The sequence below is a fragment of the Ursus arctos genome, unplaced genomic scaffold, assembly GCF_023065955.2.
Source record: "Ursus arctos isolate Adak ecotype North America unplaced genomic scaffold, UrsArc2.0 scaffold_11, whole genome shotgun sequence".
Taxonomy (NCBI): Eukaryota; Metazoa; Chordata; class Mammalia; order Carnivora; family Ursidae; genus Ursus; species Ursus arctos.
In genome coordinates this window covers 9,789,853-9,810,391 of record NW_026622775.1, presented here as the reverse complement: position 1 = coordinate 9,810,391, position 20,539 = coordinate 9,789,853, and the positions used below count along the sequence as shown (strand labels likewise).

Below are 20,539 nucleotides of genomic sequence, written 5' to 3'. Positions count from 1 at the left end.
TCAATTGCTCAAAATAGCTCACTTAGGATCGGAAAGTTCACACTAAAGAAGCAACACCACTGCTATGCTATTTCTCTTTCAAAAGAAAAATCCATTTGTAACACAGAGCTCTCCAGAGATTTGTCACCATTTACTAGGCTACAGTCCAAAAAGTGTCAGGATTGACCCGGCCAATTTCCAGGGTCACACAGTCATTGCTTTTATCACTTATGAAAACAGAAGACAATTTCAGTTCCCAAAACAGAGTGGAAAATCAATAATCCTAGGGTCATTCTCAAAGTTGACAATATGATTCCAAGTCCTTATTAAAAGGAAAAATAGATAATGAGATCTGTTTTCTTTAGCAAGAGTGCTGCTCCCTAGAAGTTGTGTATATAGGAGTACAAATCAATACTTTTAAGTTCAACAGGATACTGTTTAATGCATTATATTGTTACTGAAGAAAATGAAGTATATTCATATATGCAGTCATTATTTTATTGTTTTCCTTTTATATTCATTTATTAACTATCTATGATTAATTTATTTAATAACATTTTTTTACTTATCACTTTCTTTAAAAATATTTATTCAATACCAACAATGTACTAGGTGTGTTGTTAAGTGCTGGGGATATAAAACTATCCTAAATGTATTGTGGGCTGGTTTCACAAGCAATATCTCCTGAAGTGCAAACATAAGGACATAATAATAGGAAAAATACCATTTGTCTGGCTCTTCATCATTCCTGTATCAAGACCTCTATCTACTCTTCAGGTTTCTGTCCAACTATTTGTGGGAGATCTAGGAATCTCCTATATGGCCATGAGCCCATTTTTCTCCTTTTTATCTCTGGCTCCCTATGGTGTATCAGGTCTTCTAAAAAGTATCTACAGTGACTGATGACACAATGCAACACCAAAGTGCTGCTCATGCTCAACTTGTGGCCTTTCTACCTTTGTACACGATGCCTACAGATCTCTTTGCCCGTTTGTTAGTATGTGGTTAGCATTATGAAGGAATATTGCAATGCATGTTGGCACAGAGGCACTCGTGGCCATCCAGATTAGTCCACTGGAGCAACGTTCCTTCAATAGAATTTGTTACCTACCTGCCATACCTTCTTTATGTTACCTACATTATACAGTTTCACCACATGTTGGCCTATGTTAAATACCTGTGGTATTTATTAAGTAAAATGGTCTCATATTTATTTTCTCTGTACATTACCACTGGCTGACCAGTACATAAAATTAAACAGTCATACATCTTACATTATTAAATGAGATTATCTAACTAGACAAACAGGTGTTTGCCATATATCAATGAGTTTTCTTGAAGAAATATTGAGCAGTGCTTTAGCAAACTTTTCCTCTGTTTTCCTAGAATTCAAACTACTGACATCTCGCATGAACCCTTTCAATGTTTTATACTTATTACAAAAGGGCAAAAACTACCTGTATCAGTCAGGATTCCATAGTAAAGGCAGAAGTCACTTAGAGTTATTTTAAACAGGGGGAGATTTTATTCAGCTATTTAAGTACTTCCAAAAACTTTAGAAGAGCTGATGGAGCAGATTCTGGGCTGTATTTCTCAGGGGACTCACAAAGCCAGACAGAACTGGTTCCCTAGGGGAACAGCCACTTCAAGAGCTGCCACTGGAGCTCCAGCAGAAGCAATAAGCTTCCACTGCCTCCCTGCAATTGGGCACCAAATACTGCTTCAGGAAAGCTTCCTGTTTTCATGACCTCATGTGTCAGCAACAGGGGCCAGGAGCTGCCACACTTTAGCATTTGCCCACCTACTGCCTTCTGAAATATGTCCTGAGTACTTCTAACTGGCTGAATTGTGTTTGTATAAAAAAACAATAGCTGCAGAGCAGTTTGGGAAATGTAGAATTTTGCTTTACAATCTCTCCAAGTGAAAACCACTCCAAGTGGATAGGAGTTCCAGTTCAGAAATACATATTGAAGTCAATTCTCTTTGTCTATAAAGTGCTTCCAATCATTAACTGGGGTTGGGTTGAGCAGGGGTCACAGTAGTAGCAACTTAGTAGAAAAGCAAATGAAAAATCCATGAATTTGCAAGACTTGGTTATAATTTTAACTTTAATATTGAGCAACATGAGCAAGTCATTTGCCTTCCCTGAGCCTCAGTTTCCACATTTGATAGTAACATCCAGGCCACCTCACAGGACAATTATGAGAATCTCGTTAGACATAAACGTGAAAACACTTCATGAATACTAGGTATTTAGTAACTGCAAGCAGATACGATCAGTAGAAACGATCAAAGAAAATTAAATGAGGTCATTTCAGTTACTATTAGATGTTTAGTGCTAAATGCATTTTATTTTACTCAAGGTTTTGAAAAATGGCAACCCTATTTTTATATAGTCTGTAAATTACCACATTACCTCATTTCCTAGTCAACTGAGAACATAATGCAACTGGGAAGATTTAATCAAGTTAAACTAAATATTTGTAGTGTCAATACTGTAATATCTAGAAATCTTGGGTTCTATAAGAGACGTTGTTTTAATAAATAATAAATGCCATATTGGAGTTAGCTTATTCTGTCACTTTATTTCTAGTTTCAAATGCTTCCTTTATTCACGTTAGCAAGTCTTTTAAATTTTTTAATTTTTGTGATCTTGTATAGTTTAGTTCACTTTTTAGTTGACCAAATCTCTGTGAAGGGTGTTTTAAGCTCTGGACAATAAAGAATGAAGGTTTCTAGTTCAGCAAGCCTCTTGATAACAGAAAAAAGAGTTTTTAGGGAAATACTTTTCATTTTGTGTTATCATTTAGATTGAAAAGCATAAACTCATAATTATCTAGTGTGATTTACTATTTTGATTGAACTCTGGTTGTCAGTGTGATAAGATGACCTTATGAGCAGTATAACATTGAGCCCCCAGAAATCAATAAATATAATAAAATCCTTTTACTGCCCCTTCCTTCCTACTCACTAAATCAATTGCTTTTTACCTTCTGGTTTTTCATGAAAGTTCTACAATTCATTTTACTACCTGTCAAAATTGAAATGTCTTTTTTTTTTTCCAGAGGAGATACAGTTGTTTGATATTTCAGTTTTCTTCATGATTTTATTTTTCACCCTTTTGTTTCTAGGACATTTACATACTTATCTAATGTTCTTAGTCCCAAATTTGGAATAATATATTATACAGGGATAGAAAATGAGGACTAGGACAGTGATCAGTATAGATTATTAGGATTCATACACTGTTATTTTGCAAATAAGACAAGACTATTACAAAACTCTATATGAATCACGAAAAAGTAATGAGGGTATAACAGATTGTTTCTCTTTTCTTGCAAATCAGGAGTACTTCTCTAAACATCAGGCACAGGAGTTCTATTTGCCACATAGAAGGCTTTGAACACCCTCAACACTATATTCCTCCCATGAGGAAGTTCATCTGTATCTCATTCCCAGTGCATCCACACTGGTTACCCAATGATACCGATCCTCCGAATGCTTTGTGATGATGATTCACTGGGCAACATGGAGCTAAGCCAAGAGAACTAAGGCTCTTCCCCATACATGTCCCCCAGTGATGTGTCAAAATAATAGTAGCTGTCCTGCCCCTCTGGTAGCTTCCAAGTAGTTTTGTTACTGAACTTTTCCAACCTCGCCTTGTATGAAAATAGAAGCTGGAAAATGTATTTTTCTTCTACACACACCAAGAAATGAATTTTCCCCAGTGCCTAGAAAAAGACTCCAGCTCATTTTATAGCATTGATTTCACAATACAGTCTTTCTACAGAGTCATTTCTTGTAATAGACGTTAGAAAATACATTGTCTTGGTGAAAGAGAGGTAAATTTGGCTATACGATGAGAGTCATTCCATGAGAGGAAAAATGATGGATCCTTGAAAAATATTTAGGGCCCATCTTCTGAACTGAGTGTGGCATGTGATTTAGGCATATAGATATTTGATCCATTCACCATTTGCTTATTATGCCAGACTGAATTATTTTCCTATGTCGTGGGCCATATAATGGAGAATATAAATGGCAATTGTCTACACTTCTGTGTTCTGTTTATTGATTCAATCAACTTTCATATAATACTGTACACTATCATTTATAACTTCATTGATGAAATTCAATCCTAGAAGGAGTCCTATAAGGCAGATGAACATTTAAAGGGATGAATATAAAAAAGGAGAAATTAGAAAACTGCAAATCTGTATCATGTAACTTGCAATATAATATCATTCTTCAACCACTTTTTTCCATTTTCTTATTTTAAATTTGTATTTGTTTTCCTTTAGACTCAACTGTTTACCCAAGGCAAGCATCTCATAGTAAAGTGTATGTTTTATAAGTAAATTGAGCTGCTAGGAACCAAAACCAAGGGAAGAAACTTAATTTTGCTTTTCCTTTATTCTCTGTATCCAAAACATTGCTGGGTATCATATGACATTTGTCCCCTGGGCTTTTAATTGGATCACCAATCATCAGCCTAGCCTAATCTGTTCCCTCTACTCTGCACCATTGCAGTAACTTCCAAATGCACAGCCTTAATTAGTTTCCTCCCCACGTTTAGTTCATCTTAACATGTTGTCACTAGGTCCTTTTTCCAATATCCTAGAGCAGATCATGTCCCTCCATGCTCAGAGAACTTCCTTATCTACACTATTTAAATGGAATTTATTCCAAATCCCCCAGTTAACAGTAAAAGCTCATTACTTTATAGTTCATACTTACCTTTCTGGTCATCTTCAAAGTTACACACACACACACACACACACACAAACACAAACACAAACACACACACAGCCTGCTCTTCCATTTCTCATATTTGGCACATGCTCAAGTGGTACTGCTTTTCCTCCAAAACTTTCTGTATTCAAAATTCAGAATTAAACTCACCCACATACCACATGCTGAAGTATTTACTATTTCTATGAGACCATCAAAGTTCTATAAGATTATGAGCTGCTGAAAGACAAAGCTCTATGTTAGTTTTAGATTTCTTGTACTTAGCATAGAATTCAATGTCTACTAAATAATGTTTATGGAAACAATTTTAATTGGATTCAATTGACCCCACTCCATGTGATGTTCTCGTTTCTTTTAGGAACATGGAATACCTATCAACATGGGCTACGCAGTGGCGCCACATCACTCAGGAGTCTACCCAGTTCATATTCAGTTGTACGAAGCTTGGAAGAAGGTCTGGGGTATTCAGGTCACCAGCACTGAAGAATATCCACATTTGAAACCTGCACGGTACCGAAAGGGCTTCATTCACAATAACATCATGGTGAGCATATACTGCTGTGTATAATGAAGGCTCTAAATACCTATGTGTGGAATAAATACAAGACATAACTTCAGAGCTCTCTAACATGATACCATAAGTTCCTAACATACCATGGTGGTAACTGGTCACACATTAACACATTGTTTGGCTAGTGGCTTGCTTCATAAGCTGTGGGTGGTTTTGCCAAATCCAAGACAAGCTCAAAATCCTGAGAATAAATTTCAAATAAATCATCCATACAATTTCTCAATTGAAGTTTTATCTGGGGACCTTATACTTCTTGGAGTTTCTCCTTGTCTTTTTGTTTGGGTAGTAATTTTGAGAGTTTCCCAGGCACAGTGTCAGTCCATAGATCAAGAAAATAGCTCCCAAATCACTACATTATCAACAGACAGAATCAAACAAATAGCATCTGAAAACTAAGTTTATCTACTCAGTTTATTTTGGTTTTCAGACACTTAAGAGTATCTTGGGATATTGTTTTCTTATTCTTTCTTTTCCTTGCATTCTATAAAAATGGAGGTAGATATATATTTTTTTCTGATATATTGATTGAAAATAATAATAATCTGATGCAACAATGGTGTATCAGTTGCTATAAATGAGAATAGAATCAAATGAATTTTTCCTGGGATTTTATAAATATTCATCGGAATGAAAAAATATGTTATTCTTCACTTTGAAATAAAATAGCCCATCTTAAAATGTCCATCTCTAATTCCAGTGGCTTAGGTTATGTTCTCATTATCAATTGCCTAGATCATAGCAAGGATCTATAAACTCTTCTCCTTATTTTAAATATTTACATCTTCCCAATCCATTGTTCAGATTGTTATTAGAACTCTCTATCTATCTATCAATCATCTATCTATCTATCTAATAACTATCTAAAACCAAAGAAAACGCACTAACACATATGCCTAACCACAGCCAGTACTAGAAGACCTTAAAAAGCCTCAGATTTAAATGGAGCTATTAATTATGCAAATAGTGGTACTGACATTAATAAAAATCCAGGAGGTATAGAAGGAATTGCTCTTATATAATTTTGAATTAAAGTGAAAATACCATTTTCCCTTTATTGAGTTACATGGACATTTGACTATTATAAAATAAAAACATTCATTTTAACCAATATTACATTCATTCATTTAGTTTGAATTTAATACAAACTATTACAGAAATTAAGCAAAGAATAGATAAAATTATAGTTACTCTGTTCAACTGGATGCATTTTTCCATTAGATTATAAGCAGTTTATTATTCAAAATCAACTTTTGGAATAAAATTACTTATTTGCTTTCTCTGTTGAACATTCAAATTTATAACAGAATTAACCACAGAATGTGCCAGAAGCAGTCATTAACTGGTTTGACTACTACTGTGATTAAAATTTAAAATCAGAGTGTAGTAAAAACAAAATTTATAAAAGTGGAAGAGGTGATAAAAATGGACTGTTTGAATCTTAGAAACCGAGTACCATGTAAGACTGGATTTCAGAAGCAAGGAGAGTAATGGTTAATACCATGAAAAATGTAACTTTGGGGAATCTCTATATTTGAATTAAATTAATCCTAAGAAGGCTCTTATTTTTTGCCAGTCCTTTAACATAACTCAGCTAGTGGATGAGATTTATAGCACTTCGTGAAAATGCTTTAGCCTATATGTCCTATAGCTTTGATTTGGCAACTCCTTAATATTTACATAATTTTATATATATATATATGTATATAACATTTATATTATTATATACATAATTATATATAATAATATTTACATAATTATATACCTAACAATACCAGGTCTTGATTTCAGTAAGATTTGGCTTTAGTAGCCAAGGAAACTCCAATGGGAAATGATAATTTGCAGACTCTGAGGTCATGAGGCAGTGGGGGAGCTCTTAAGTAACAGGTGTGCTGCTTCCCCCTCTTTTCCTCAGGTCCTCCCTCGACAGACCTGCGGGCTGTTCACCCACACTATTTTCTACAAAGAATATCCAGGAGGACCCCAAGAATTGGATAAAAGTATCAGAGGAGGTGAACTTTTCCTCACAATCCTTCTAAACCCGGTATGTACTCTATTTATGCTTTTTATAATAACACGAGAATTTTCAAATATGTGTTTTGTTTTGTTTCTATTGTCAATCCTTTCACAAGAATAGTTGGAAATTCTAGCCCTACTAGAAGGAAATTAGACTACATCTCCAAGTTATTCAAATTTGATTTTTAATTTTTATTATTTTCAATCAAGAAAAACACAGATTTGTTAAGAAGCATATGAACAACTAAATGTAATATAACATCTCAGGGCTGACTTCTATTCTTGAATTGTAGTAAAGACATAATACTTAGTTCTCTAGCCCAAAATTAACATTCACAATGTCATCAGTGAATGCATATTTTGTCCATAAGTTGAGTTTGCTTCTGGCTCAAGATCTCAGTAGGCACACAATTCAGTCTCTAAAGATGATCACGGGGTAAAATCACATTGAATCTGAGGCCTAGTTTTAAAATCTCCACTAATTTTATTCAGAATCAAAATGGAGAATTTGACCCTTTTTTCTTTAATTGTGTCCTTTTATCTTTCAAAGGTTTACAATTTTATTTCCTTTTATGTGTGTAAAAGTAGATCAAGCTGGGGATATGTTATAATTTGATAATGTTGAAATTATTTCAGCTTTCTGATTTTTCTCCCATAAATGTTCCATTTCTGAGGTCTTACAAAAGCATCTCCTCTTTCATATCTGAGTGCACACAAAAAATATGAAGTAGTGGGTTGTATGCTATGCCCACCTTGTTTAATGTAGCAAATTTTCATACTCAGAGAAAAAGATTCATGCATTAAACAAAATGACAGCTCAGTTGTCTGCGGTAAAGGTATGTTTAAAATGAATTATTCAGATAATTTTTCTATGGTGTTTTAAATTCCGGAAGAAATTAAATAAAAACCTACATTGTGTAAAAAATGAAAACTTGTAAATTGGATTAAAGGAGTAGGGAAGTGAGGGTTCAAATGCTTTAAGTATAAATAAATATGAATAATCAAAAAACCTTCCCCTCAAATGGCATAGTTATTGAAAACAAAACATAATTTAAACAATGTCTGTTGCATTGGGGTGGCACTATTCTGGCGAACAGCTTGGATGCTCTACGATCTTTTGCAATAATCCATTTCTCAGAGCTTGCTTGCTCTTCTGTAAAACAAGCTAGTTGAGCTAGATAATCTTCAATGTGTCTCAAAGGTATCCCTTTTGGACATAAATCTGAGATATTCCAATGTTGTGTATAATTCAAACTCTTAAAAACACTTAAAAGATATCAGGATATTCTGTAAGTATTTTTTTTTTTTTGAAATTGAGGTGCGCATGTGAATGTTAATGAAAGCAAATGTGGAAAACCTTTTTGTTTACCCCTTTCTTCACTAGTTGAGAATTTGATCTCCACAAAGGCAAGGGTCATTTTTTCATACCTTTTTCATTCCAGGGCTCCACTCTTGACCCCAAACCTGCTCTAACCATTTCCTAATGGAAGTGGATAAGCATCAGAGCACTAATGATTGCCTCCCCTAAAACTCTTGCCCCCAGATCTGATTGCTATTGCTATAAATTATCTGAATGTCTGCCTACTTGTCATTAAAGAGATGGGTTTAAAACTTTTTTTTTTTTTTTTTTACTTTTTAATTTAGTACCATATCCCTCATAAAGGATCATTCGGAGACTTACAGTTGGTTCTTCAAATAAAATAGAAGACTATTTGGCATCTAGTATTTCTACCAAACTTATGAACTCACAAAACAACACTAACTACTGTAAACCTTGCTCAAAAACATTAACACTGTCACACAGTTCAATTTTAATTACAGGCGAAATGAAACAGTGGAAGAGGGAAGTTTCAGGAGGCTTCTTGTATTCATTCACAACTGTGCTTGCTTTATCATTGTGAATTGATGGTGAACTCAAACTCTGAACATGGGTAAAGGAGAGAGACCTGAATAGACACAACAAAAAGAACAATGCTAGATGGTAATTAGTGTGAATAATATAGGACATCATAAAGTATGGTAATATGAAGCCTGTATCCAGCAAATAGTGGCCCACAAAGATGTGAAATTAAGGAACAGTGTTGCTTAAAACATGGATAGTGTACACCCATAAGCAATCTAGGGAAATAATACTCATTGGCTCTCTAGGGAGACAGACAGCAGGCAGCATCTGGTGGTACCCATCAAAATGGGGATTAATTCCAGACCTGTGTAGGCAGAGGTTACAAGATGTGTTAGTCAGGGTTCTCCAAAGAAACAGAACCAGAAGGGTGGGGAATGGGAGGGAGTTAGAGAGATTTATTATAAGGAATTTTCTCTTGTGATTATATAGGTCGACAGGTTTCAAGATCTGCAGTTGGCAAGTTGTAGACCCAGAAGAGCTAATGGTCTAGTTCTAGTACAAGTCCTAAGGACTTACCTTAGGCCTGAAAATCAGGAGAGTTTATGGTGTAGTTCCAGTGTAAAGGTTGGCAATATCGAGACCCAGGAAGAGCCAATGTTTCAATCCAAATCTGAGGGCAAGAAAACAAACAAACAATATTCTAGCTCAAAGACCATCAATCAGGAGTTCCCTGTTACTCACAGGATGGTGAGCCTTTTTGTTCTATTCAGGCCTTCAACCGATTGTATGAGGTCCATCCACATTAGGGAGAACAATCTGCTTTACTCAGTTGACCAATTGAATTGTTACTGTCATCCAAAACACCCTCACAGACACACCCAAAATAATATTTGAGCAAATATCTGGTCATTCTGGGGCCCAGTCAACATGACACATAAATTAACCACCACACCAAATGAGAGACTTAATGTGAATGAAATAAAATAGACCACACTGAAAGAGAGGAGGAAGTGATGAATGAAGAAGCTTGGAATGTTAGCTTTGAAGTTTTTTGTGCATGTGTCTTATTATGAATAGAGAGCACCTTTAGGTGATGGGCTATGATCAATACACTGGTATGGAGAAAAGAAATAGGATGCTTACCTACAGTTTCAGGTTAGATGGTTCCAGCAAGTCTGGCTAGGAATGGGTTTATGGGAATGGAGTGAGGAAAGAAGAAAACCAAAAGAGGAAATACATACTGACACCCAGCCTTCCCCTTTGACCTATTCTTTTTCTCCAGCCATCAATTAATTTTTTGTCAGAGTAAAAAGAATCTCTTTACTCTTTCACCAAAATCATGCTCAAAAAAACATCTGAAAGTTCATTGATGTGAAGGTATGCTATTGATATGAGTTAATTAATATGCTAACTCTAAGAATATTTATATTCTAACGGATCCAGTTCCCAACAGAGAGGTCTATGATTGCATTATTTTAGATACCAAAGTCCCTTGTGAAAATAAGTATTTAGTAGGAAGACTCAACATTCATGAAATCACCTGGAGATGACCATTTCCTCTACCTACTATTCCAACTGACTTGTAATGTGGAAAAGTGATTTTGGTGAGGACTTGTAAGTAGGATAAGTGATCACTAGTATTAGCATAAACTCTAAAGATTTAAGACCAATCTAGCTTTAATTTGTTTTTTTCATTGATGTAGATCATCAATGATCTATACTTTCACATCACAGAAACACTATAATAGTCACATATATGACATATTTCTTGTATGGTAATTTTCTCTGTGGATTTGTTAAATGGTGTATAGATTTCTGTTTGTAGCATTGGGTTTTTTGTCTGTTGATGAATGGATGAATAAGGGTATAGAGAACATGACATGACACAAAGCTAGTGGTGATGGTAAATACTCCAGATAATGTGACTATCCAGTTTTTCTTAGCTCATTAGAATGATAGACCAAATGTAGCAAGATGAAATTTAATGGGAAAAAATGCAAACATCCAAAATTATTTTCAAAGAAAACAGTGGTTTAATTCCAGCATTATATAAGGATAAATATTATATAAGGGTAGATTAAATCTTCCAGAAAATTTTATGGGCTGCATCATGACATATTAAGTTCCTTGTCATTGGGGTTGCCCAAACAGAAATGTTGTAGGAATATGGAATCTATTTCTTTAATATCTCATTTGATGCTAAAAATCTGTGATTCTATCCTTACTCAACTAGACCTGGGGTGTATCTCTTTCACTGTAAAACATTAAAAAATATAAAGTAGGTTTAATTTTAAATATTACAAACCAGCATTATAAATTGGTTATTCTCTGTAAGGTCAGAGGAGAAGAAAAAAGAGTAACTTATCAACATGTATACAAATATGAGAATGAGACAAAATGGAAAGTAATTCAGTGGTGGGTGTATTAAGGGAAACGTATTGAGAAGAAAAAAAAAATTCCCATCATCAGTATAGTGAAAGAAATATTACTGCTAGATTTTGCAGAACTATTTTGAATAGATTGGTAGTGTCTGGATTCATTTGTATGTAAACATCCTATGAGGCTAATAAATGCTGGAAAAAGTATATGAGGGAATGTCCTGGAATCTCACTCTCTAGAGTACTTTAAAATAGAATCAACAACTGTAAAGTTCTTTCTTATTGCCTTGGTAGTTCATCTGCCTAAAGGAAGGGAACTGAATTAAATAACCTTGAAAAGTTCCACATATGTCTTTTTTTTTTTTTTTTTTTTTTTTTTTGGTTTATAACTTCCACAACTCTGTTCTGCAGTCAAAAAGACACAATCCTTTCTGCAGAAATGGACCCAAAAATACACAGAACAAACTGGTGTTGCCCTGGGTAGGGAGGGTGGGGGATGGACAAAGTGGGTGAAGAAGAATAAGAGGCACAGACTTCCAATTATGGAATCAATAAGTCATGGGGATGAAAGGCACAGCATAGGCAATACAGGCAATGATGTTATGTTAGCATTGTATAGTGACAGATGGTAGCTCTACTTGCGGTGAGCATAGCATAGCATATAGGCTGTCTAATCATATGTGTACAGCCGAAACTAACGTACCATTGTGTGTTAATTGTGCTTTAATATTTTTTAAAGAATGGTATCATATTACAAAAGGGGAGGGGTGAGGAGCATAAACCACACCAAGACCAGGGCAGTTTTGTTGTCTAGCTTCTGATTTAGGGATTCACGTTATTTTGTATTGTCTCCTCTAGAATAGACCTGTATCATTTCTGTACTCAAAAGTCTCTGATATTTTTTCTTTATGTATTTTCAAGAGGTTTTTTGGGGAGGGTTGTTTGTTTTGTTTGTTTGCTTGCTTTTGTAACTCTATCTGGCATCCTGCTTCTATGCACATTTTAAAATATGTCATTATTTTCTGGAATGCCTGGCTGACTCAGTCAGAAGAAGTGTGGGACACTTGGTCTTGGGGTCATGAGTTTGAGCCCCATGTTGTGTGTAGAAATTATTAAAATAAACAAACTTGAAAAAAATAAAAATAAATTAAATAAGTCATTATTTTCTAATCTACCATAAAACAGAAAATACAAATCAGAATATATTTTTACATCTTGACTCACATATGAATTCCCGTTACTGTTGTGCGTTAGATCTTTTGATTTAGCAAACTGCAAAGAACAGGGTTTGTTAATTTCCTTCGATACCAACTTGTTTTCCCCAAATGAATCTAGCAATTGGAAATTAAATGATATGAGGGCCATTTGAATGGCATTTCAAAAGAATAGCTAGGCATCTGTCCACTTAACATTCGGAGAACTTCCTCCTATTTTTCTTAGATTCTATCATGACCTCATCACATATTGATATTTTCCTGCACTGCTCCACACTTGTCAAATACTAACATGTATTTCCCTGGTGCCGAATCCTTCCTGTATTTTCAATATAATCTTTGTTCAGACAGGAAGAAATATAATTTAATCATGTATGAGGTGAAACAGCTTATACCAGGTAACCCACCATCATTCAAGTAGAGACACTACCCTATAAAATATGCAGCAACTGACAATAATAAAGGAAGTTTAGAGTCTTATCAGATGGTGTCACCAGTAACGATAAAAGCTCGAAATGAGTATATTCTACTGGATTTAATTTTTTAAACTCATTTTAATTTTGTGCTACACAAAGAACAATATGAAAATAGAATTTTGTAAGTTTCTTAGCAGATACGCTTAAAAATGTTCAGATTCTGGGATGTTTTCAAATGGGAGTGCTGGAGCCAAGAAATCTGTGTTTTCCAAAGTTCAAAGCACTGTCTAGACTCACTAACCCTTGCCTGTATTTTGGCCAACTGCAAATTCAGGTGAAGAAAAAATATGAGCCTGAAAGAGCGGTGTACTTGAAATTGACAGTAGAGTATAATGGAACTGCAATGATATACTTCTCCATGTGCTGTCTGCCGAACTTTCATACACCGAGGCTGCTTAATGAGCTTTCCTTCTTCGTGTATATCAATCTCCACGTTTGTGGAATCTAATAGCAGGTGCAGTACATTCTGGATTAGTGCTGGCTCTTAAGACAAAGTAGAGTAAAGACAGCTATAAGGCATAGGAAAACATCAACATGAATGGCCTGAACCAAACTTTAAGTTCTTTTAGCACTGAAATAATACAGAATCAGATATGTAAGATAATTCCCAGAAACATATTTTATGTGCAGCACAATAGAAAACGCAAGAAACATCCCAAGTCTATTTTAGAGCAGATTATAAAGAATTACTGATTACTGATATCAAGATATCCAAGTATTCTTTGATGATCTTGATTTTGATTTCCTATAAATGCCGTGCTTTATAGAAAATTGGGACAATCCAACAATATTTCATGTAGAACAAAGCAATTACATATTCTGTCAAAATATACTTCTTTACAAAATAATATATTAAGAATTCTAAATCAGGGTCACAGGAGATTTTTACATGTGTTCCAGCACTGTTTATTTTAAATAAATAAATAAATAAATAAATAAATAAATAAATAAATAAATAAGTTGACTTCTAACTGCTTCTTATCTAGGCAGGGATTTTGAAGCAATTAGTGTTACTGGGAGCTGTGGGGCATAGAGCCTGGAAGAACAGCCACCAACTGTGAGAAGAATGGACCCCTGTAGAGTATATAGATTGTGGAAAATTCTATTTCCACTCACTGAAAGATCTACAGTCACCTCTTTTTTTTCCCTTTATCTGTTGTTGTTTTTTTTTTTTTTCCTCTTAAAGATTTGCAGGACTAACCTTTACAAAGGGACATAAATCACCACTTCTGAAGTGATTCACACTCACAGCAGGGACTTTGTAAAATCTGGAGTCACCTAAGATCCGTGGCCTCACCATGTATGATATTATTCTTTCTATTCACACCGAAAATCAGGATCAGCGTTAGTACAAGGAACTAGAGAATGTGAAGAAATTTTGCTCTTTTTAAATTTGGGGGGTAGTTCAGTTTTTGTTTAATTTTCCACAGTAGGATTTACACAGAAATTAGAACAGAATATTTTTGTCTCCTAAACCTGGGCTCTCTCTTCATCAAATAAGAGAAAGGTTACTATGATCGTGTAGACATGCTTCTTTCTAATGCAATGGTTGCTACAGATCCTGATGGAATATAATTTACATTCATATATATATTTCTAGACCATGAACAAATCCATAAAATTGCATTGATTTTTTCAATTTTGTTTCCCTAGAAAAATAAATGAAAACAGCAATATTTTATTGGGGAAGTCTATTTCATCTAGCATAACTGGATAATTTAGTTTTCCCAAAGCATGTTATGAAAGGTGGTAGAATAGCTCTTTAGCATAAATGAATTTTCAACAGCAAAAAATACAACCTCCCATTTATGTGGTTGTTAGTCAATAGATAAAACTTTTCTCTCCTTTCTTTATTTTGAAGTTTGTAATATGGAAGTATTAGGTGCATAAAGCTCTTGACATTCAGGGATAGTTTGGAAGCAAAATCAGTGAATCCGTGGTAATAAGAAAAAAAAAACAAAAAACTCTCTGCATCACTGTTTATATGGCTTACTGGGTTGGTGGGATAGTAGGAAGGTAAGTGGATTTTGTAGGACTTTCCAAAACTAAAATTGAAAATGTGTGCTTTTCTCAGTTTGTGAGTTTTCGCCTCATTCTTGATTTTATCATCTCTTCCACAAATTACATAACACCTAAGTATTTGAATATATCTTGTTTCCTTTTCTTCATATTTTTTTCTAATTTTGAAGTACAGTGAAGTAGAAAGACCATTTGTATCACTTTACTTTATTTCACTTTGCTTATTCCTACTTCATTTCCCCCTGGCTATTCCAAGGAGTCAGATAATGTGAAAATAAAAATATGAGCTCGCTCTTAGAACATGTTGGTATTTTCATATTTCTTTTTAAATTTCTGGAGACCAAATTATTTAGTCTCGGTTTTCCATTAGTGGCTACATGCTGATATAATGAGTATTTATGTAAATACTTAACTTACTGGTACCCATTGAGGAACTGAAAAGAAAAAGTCTTATAATTTCTATCCCTAGTCTTATCAGCAGATGGCCAAAAAGTTTCTATCACTAAAGTTAGTTTCAGTTAATATTTATTTGTTAGATTTTTATTTGAGATTGACCTCATCTTAAATATAAGAATTATTGATAAATATAATGGGAAATCTGGTGCTTAATTTATAATGAACTATTACACTGTCATTTGTTGCTTAGAGGGCAAACCCCCAATGCTATTTGTATTTCAGTCATTTCATTTCTTCTTTTATTTGATTTTTTAAGATCATCCCGATCACACCACCAAATAGTTCTAACATGTGGATGCCCATCCATGTGCATAACTGAGTCAAGGAATGCGTGGGAATTCTGCCCAGAGGAGTTAGTGCTCCTGATATTTGAGTGAGCTGAGCATTAGCAGGGATTCATCAGACAAATGAGGTAGCATGGTGGGGCTGTGGAGTGGGAGTTTGCAGTAGGAGGTTTTCTAGTCAGAAAAAAGAGATATAGAAAGTTAGATAGGGTAAAATAGCTGTTGCAAGTTTGGAAACTAAGCGTTTGGGGTTTGCAGGAGTAAAAGATGAAGATAAAGGTCTAAGAGTAGGTAAGGGTAAGATCATAAAAGTTTTGTATGGCATGTTAACAGTTTGAATATTATTATTCTGTTATAGGAATGGAAGGAATTTGAGCAAGGAGTGAAGGAATGAAATATTAACCATTATTTGTAATTATAGCTGACATTTCAGGGTCTGTCCTATATAGAGGACATTAGTATATACTCTCTTCCTTATGCCGACAGTACTTCCCGCCTCCATCTCACTCTTTATCCCTCAGATTTCATCTCTACTCTCTCTTCCTCACCTGGGCCCTCACGGTGGGTATCTTCATGTTTAGTGAGTATTCTCCTCCTCACCTGTGCTATACACACCCCCAGGCATCAAGTGTCAGTTTAATAGGTATTTATTGAATAAGCCCATAAATGAACATTAGAGCATCACAGCTGTGTCTGTCTACCATGTGCTGTTTCACACAAGTCGTTAGAGCTGTGTCAGAGGAAAAGGGAAAGGAAGGGGAACGGGAAACAAGGGAATAGAAAGGAAAGGGGAGAGGAAGGGGGGAGGGGACAAGGAAAGGAGAGGAGGAATACTGAAAGGAAAGGAAGAAAGGGAAGGGGAGGGAAAGTAAGGGAAGGAGTCAAGGGCTGAAAGAAGAAAAAAATGGAAAGCCATTTCTTTCTCTTTCATCAAATCAGGCTGTAGGAATGTAACTTACCTAGTAACCGAAATTCAAAAGATCTTGTTTTATTTTATTAATTTTATTAATTATAAGAACAAGTCTTATAATATTCCTAATGCTTCAGAATTTCTCTGTTTGTAAAAATGGGGAAAATAATGTTAGTCCCCTTACTGTTTTATACAGATAGTATGAAATGTGATAAAAAGTAAGTGCTTTGATTTTTCAGAAAAAAATGTACATAATTTGGATAGAATTCTTATTTGAAAAACTAGAAGTATATATCATTTTTATTATCAAGTGATATTTGAGGTGTTAGCAGCCCATAAACTCTGGGTTTATTTACAGTTCGAATTTTGCTTGATTGTTTCTCCCTGCTAGAACACATAAATCAGGAGATAAAGACATTCTCTTTTTACCAACGCTTTTAGTTCGTTATATGTTTTGCTTCTGAAAACATTCTTGGTTGTGTTATTTTACTGTGCTTTCTGAGCTATTTTCAAATGATAACGTTCTTTATTCCAGTGAAACAAATTGAGTCATCAAAAGCAGTGCTTGCCTGGCCAGGCAAGACTGCTTTTTTAATTTGGTTTTGGCGTCTACCGAAGTACTTCAGATGTTTTTGTCAAACGTTTTTGGTTTTGTAGTGTTGCTGATTGTATTACGCTTATTAACAATAGAGAGGTTTCCTGGAAACACTAGGTCCATACTTTTTTTAATACATTATGGTGAACATTGTCCATTGTGGAAATTTTGCTCAAATGAGGAATAAATAGAATTATAGCCATCTCTGTGTTTAGTACATAAAAATTAATTATATGAAAAATGGAAGACCTTCCCAAGTGTTACATAATTACAGACAATTTAGACGAATGAGTTGAACTCAAACGAAATAAGAAAACCCGATCCCACAGACTAAATGGAAAATTCAAGGCTGGATTTCATTACTTATCACAAAGGGAAAGGATACTCTTCATGTCCACAACCATTGACCCTATAGATCTGTCTCCATTGAACTTCACACCTAACAGAACAGTCAGCGTTCAATTACCTCTGTGAAAACATTAACTAAAACTAGAGAAGGAGCCAAAAGATTTAAGAAAAGGTCGTGTTCTTGTAAACGGCAAGTTCACAACTGCCAACATCCTTTAGAACTATGTGAAAATTACTAGCTTAAACAATGTAAAAGATTCCAAGCATGAAGTGTTTCCCTGATTTATAATTGTCACTTTTAACACGATTTAAGGTATCCAATAATGGCATTCAAAGTATAAATTGTAAGTAGTGGAATTTTGTTCCTTCTTGAAGCTGTTATTATATCCACTTAAATTCTCTTTCACACACAGGTACACATTCAAATCAAATGTGAATAAAAGATGTGACTTGAAAATTGCCATCCGCCTGAAATTTCTTTTCAGAAGTCCATTCTGTAGTTCACTTAAACAACTTGCTCAAGCAATCAAATCTATATAGGCAGAGCTTTCTACATGGGCTGAGATGTTACGCTCATAAACACAGAGTTTAGGAATTATGAGCTATTTAGAGAAATAAAAAAGAAACTTAAACACATCACATTGCCCTGAATTGAAGTTGCTTTTATCCTATCTTTTGCCAAATGCTTCTTTAACAAGTATATGCTATAGCGTATAATGACTCTTGAATCTTTAGTGATTTAGATTTTGAAAAAGAAGCCCATCTATAAGCAAGCACAGCCATAGCGACTTCCAGTGCAAGGAACCATTGGTTGAATTATTATGGTTTTGGAAATGACTTTTTAGTGAGCAGGCAAATCCCAGCAACATCAGGACACATTACTTTTACAAGATGTGCCCATAGTAGGTCCTATTACATATCTGTTGAAGGAATAAGTCCATCAGTAAGTACGGCCTACCCTATTTCCAAAATATATCCCAATTAGTGCTTTTTTTCTTTCCATCTCCACAGTGAGCCTGTAAGACAGTGGCTCCATTATTCTCTCTCCCAGACAACTACTACCATTCTGGCCACACAGAATCTAGACTATTCCAAGAGCAGTCAGGATGATGTTATTAAATGCAAAATAAAGCATGTTACAGCCATTCTTAAAGCCCTCCAGTGGTTTCTCATTTAATCTCAGAATAAAATTCAAGTTCTGGGCCATGACCTGGCCATCTTCTCTGCACTAATCCAGTTTCATTCTGTCCTTCACCTCTACACTCCAACCACACCATCCTTATTGCTGTGTAGTCTAGATATGCCAAGATTGTTTGCCCATTAGGGCCTTGTACTTCTGGTACTTTGCTTGGATCAATGCGACTTCCAGAAATTTGTAAGTCTGATTTCTTCTGCCCTCGTGTCTCAGGTCAAATGTCACTTCCTCAGAGAGTGGTTGCCTGCCCTTCACCCAGTAACCATCTATCACTTAAATGTCTTATTTTTCCACGGCATCTACTACTTCCTGAGTAGTTGACCTATGTGTTCACCATCTGTCTCTTTCCCCCAATTCTCTTCCCCGTCCTTACACAACCAAGGACCTACTCCACATTCGCTCCACGAGTCCAGCAACATTTATGTTGGGGAGGAGGGTCCAGGGAGGATATGAGTGGCATAGAGATCGCTCAACCACTTGATTGTTAACCACTGTATGTTCCTGGATAGATGTCTTTGTGAGCTTTAGAAGTGATCTTTAGCCAAAGATTTGAAATGTTAATGTGCAATTGAAAACAACGCTATATTTTGATCACTGTCTGCTTGTTTGTTTTGGCACACACAGGTAATTTTGTAATTTTTATGGGAAACAACGTATACTTGAAGTGCTTTATAATGTTTATGCAAATTTGACTTAAAGTGATATTTTATTTTATCTTACCAAACTGGTTACATAAATGTCTGCCAAAAGTTAGAAAAACATAACTAGTAATAATTTCCTAAGAAACACAAATCTAGGGGCACCTGAGCAGCTCAGTCAGTTAAGCATCTGCCTTCAATTCAGGTCATGATACCAGGGTCCTGGGATTGAGCCCCTCATAGGGCTACCTGCTCAGCGGGGAGCCTGCTTCTACCTCTCTCTGCTAATTCCCCTGCTTGTGCTCTCTTGCTCGCTCTGTCAAATAAATAAAATCTAAAAGTGAAATAAAATAAAGAAACACAAATCTAAATCTGAGATATGAAGGTAAAATCTGTAAAAATTCCTGTGATATCCAAGCCATCTTCGATACCCACTCAAGTACTGACACCCATTATTTTTTATATGATGAAGTACTCTTTGTTCTATCTATAGTAAATAGCTAGCTAGTACTTATTCAGTGTTTACTGTATTTAATATTCTAAATGATTTACGTGTATTAACTCATGTAATCCTTCCCACAACCCTATGAAGTGGATGCTATTATTATCTCTATTTTCTAAATGAGGAAACTATCCAGAAGAAGTTAACTAATCTTGTATCATGCAGCTAGGAGATGGCAGAACTGCAAGTTTGACTTAGGAAGTCAGGTTCCAAGGCCCTCGCTCTTTTCACAGTACATTTTGCTGTCTCTCCTAGTCAGACAACTGTCAAAATAGTAATATAACTTGGGAAAATCTGTCTCCTTGAGGGAAAGTGATCTTAGCAGAAGTAACTGTACTCCATCCACTTCTAGGGTTGAATACGTTT

At 35.1% G+C, this 20,539-nt stretch overlaps 1 protein-coding gene across 1 annotated transcript in view; it reads left to right on the top strand.

The window, feature by feature from the left end:
- The window catches only part of NDST4 (N-deacetylase and N-sulfotransferase 4), a 239,607-nt gene that overhangs the window by 140,217 nt on the left and 78,851 nt on the right, over window positions 1-20,539 (top strand). The window contains exons 4-5 of the mRNA XM_026499230.3: window positions 5,090-5,275; window positions 7,215-7,343. Of these exons, the coding sequence (XP_026355015.2) occupies window positions 5,090-5,275; window positions 7,215-7,343 (315 nt within the window). The remainder of the gene's footprint in view (window positions 1-5,089; window positions 5,276-7,214; window positions 7,344-20,539) is intronic.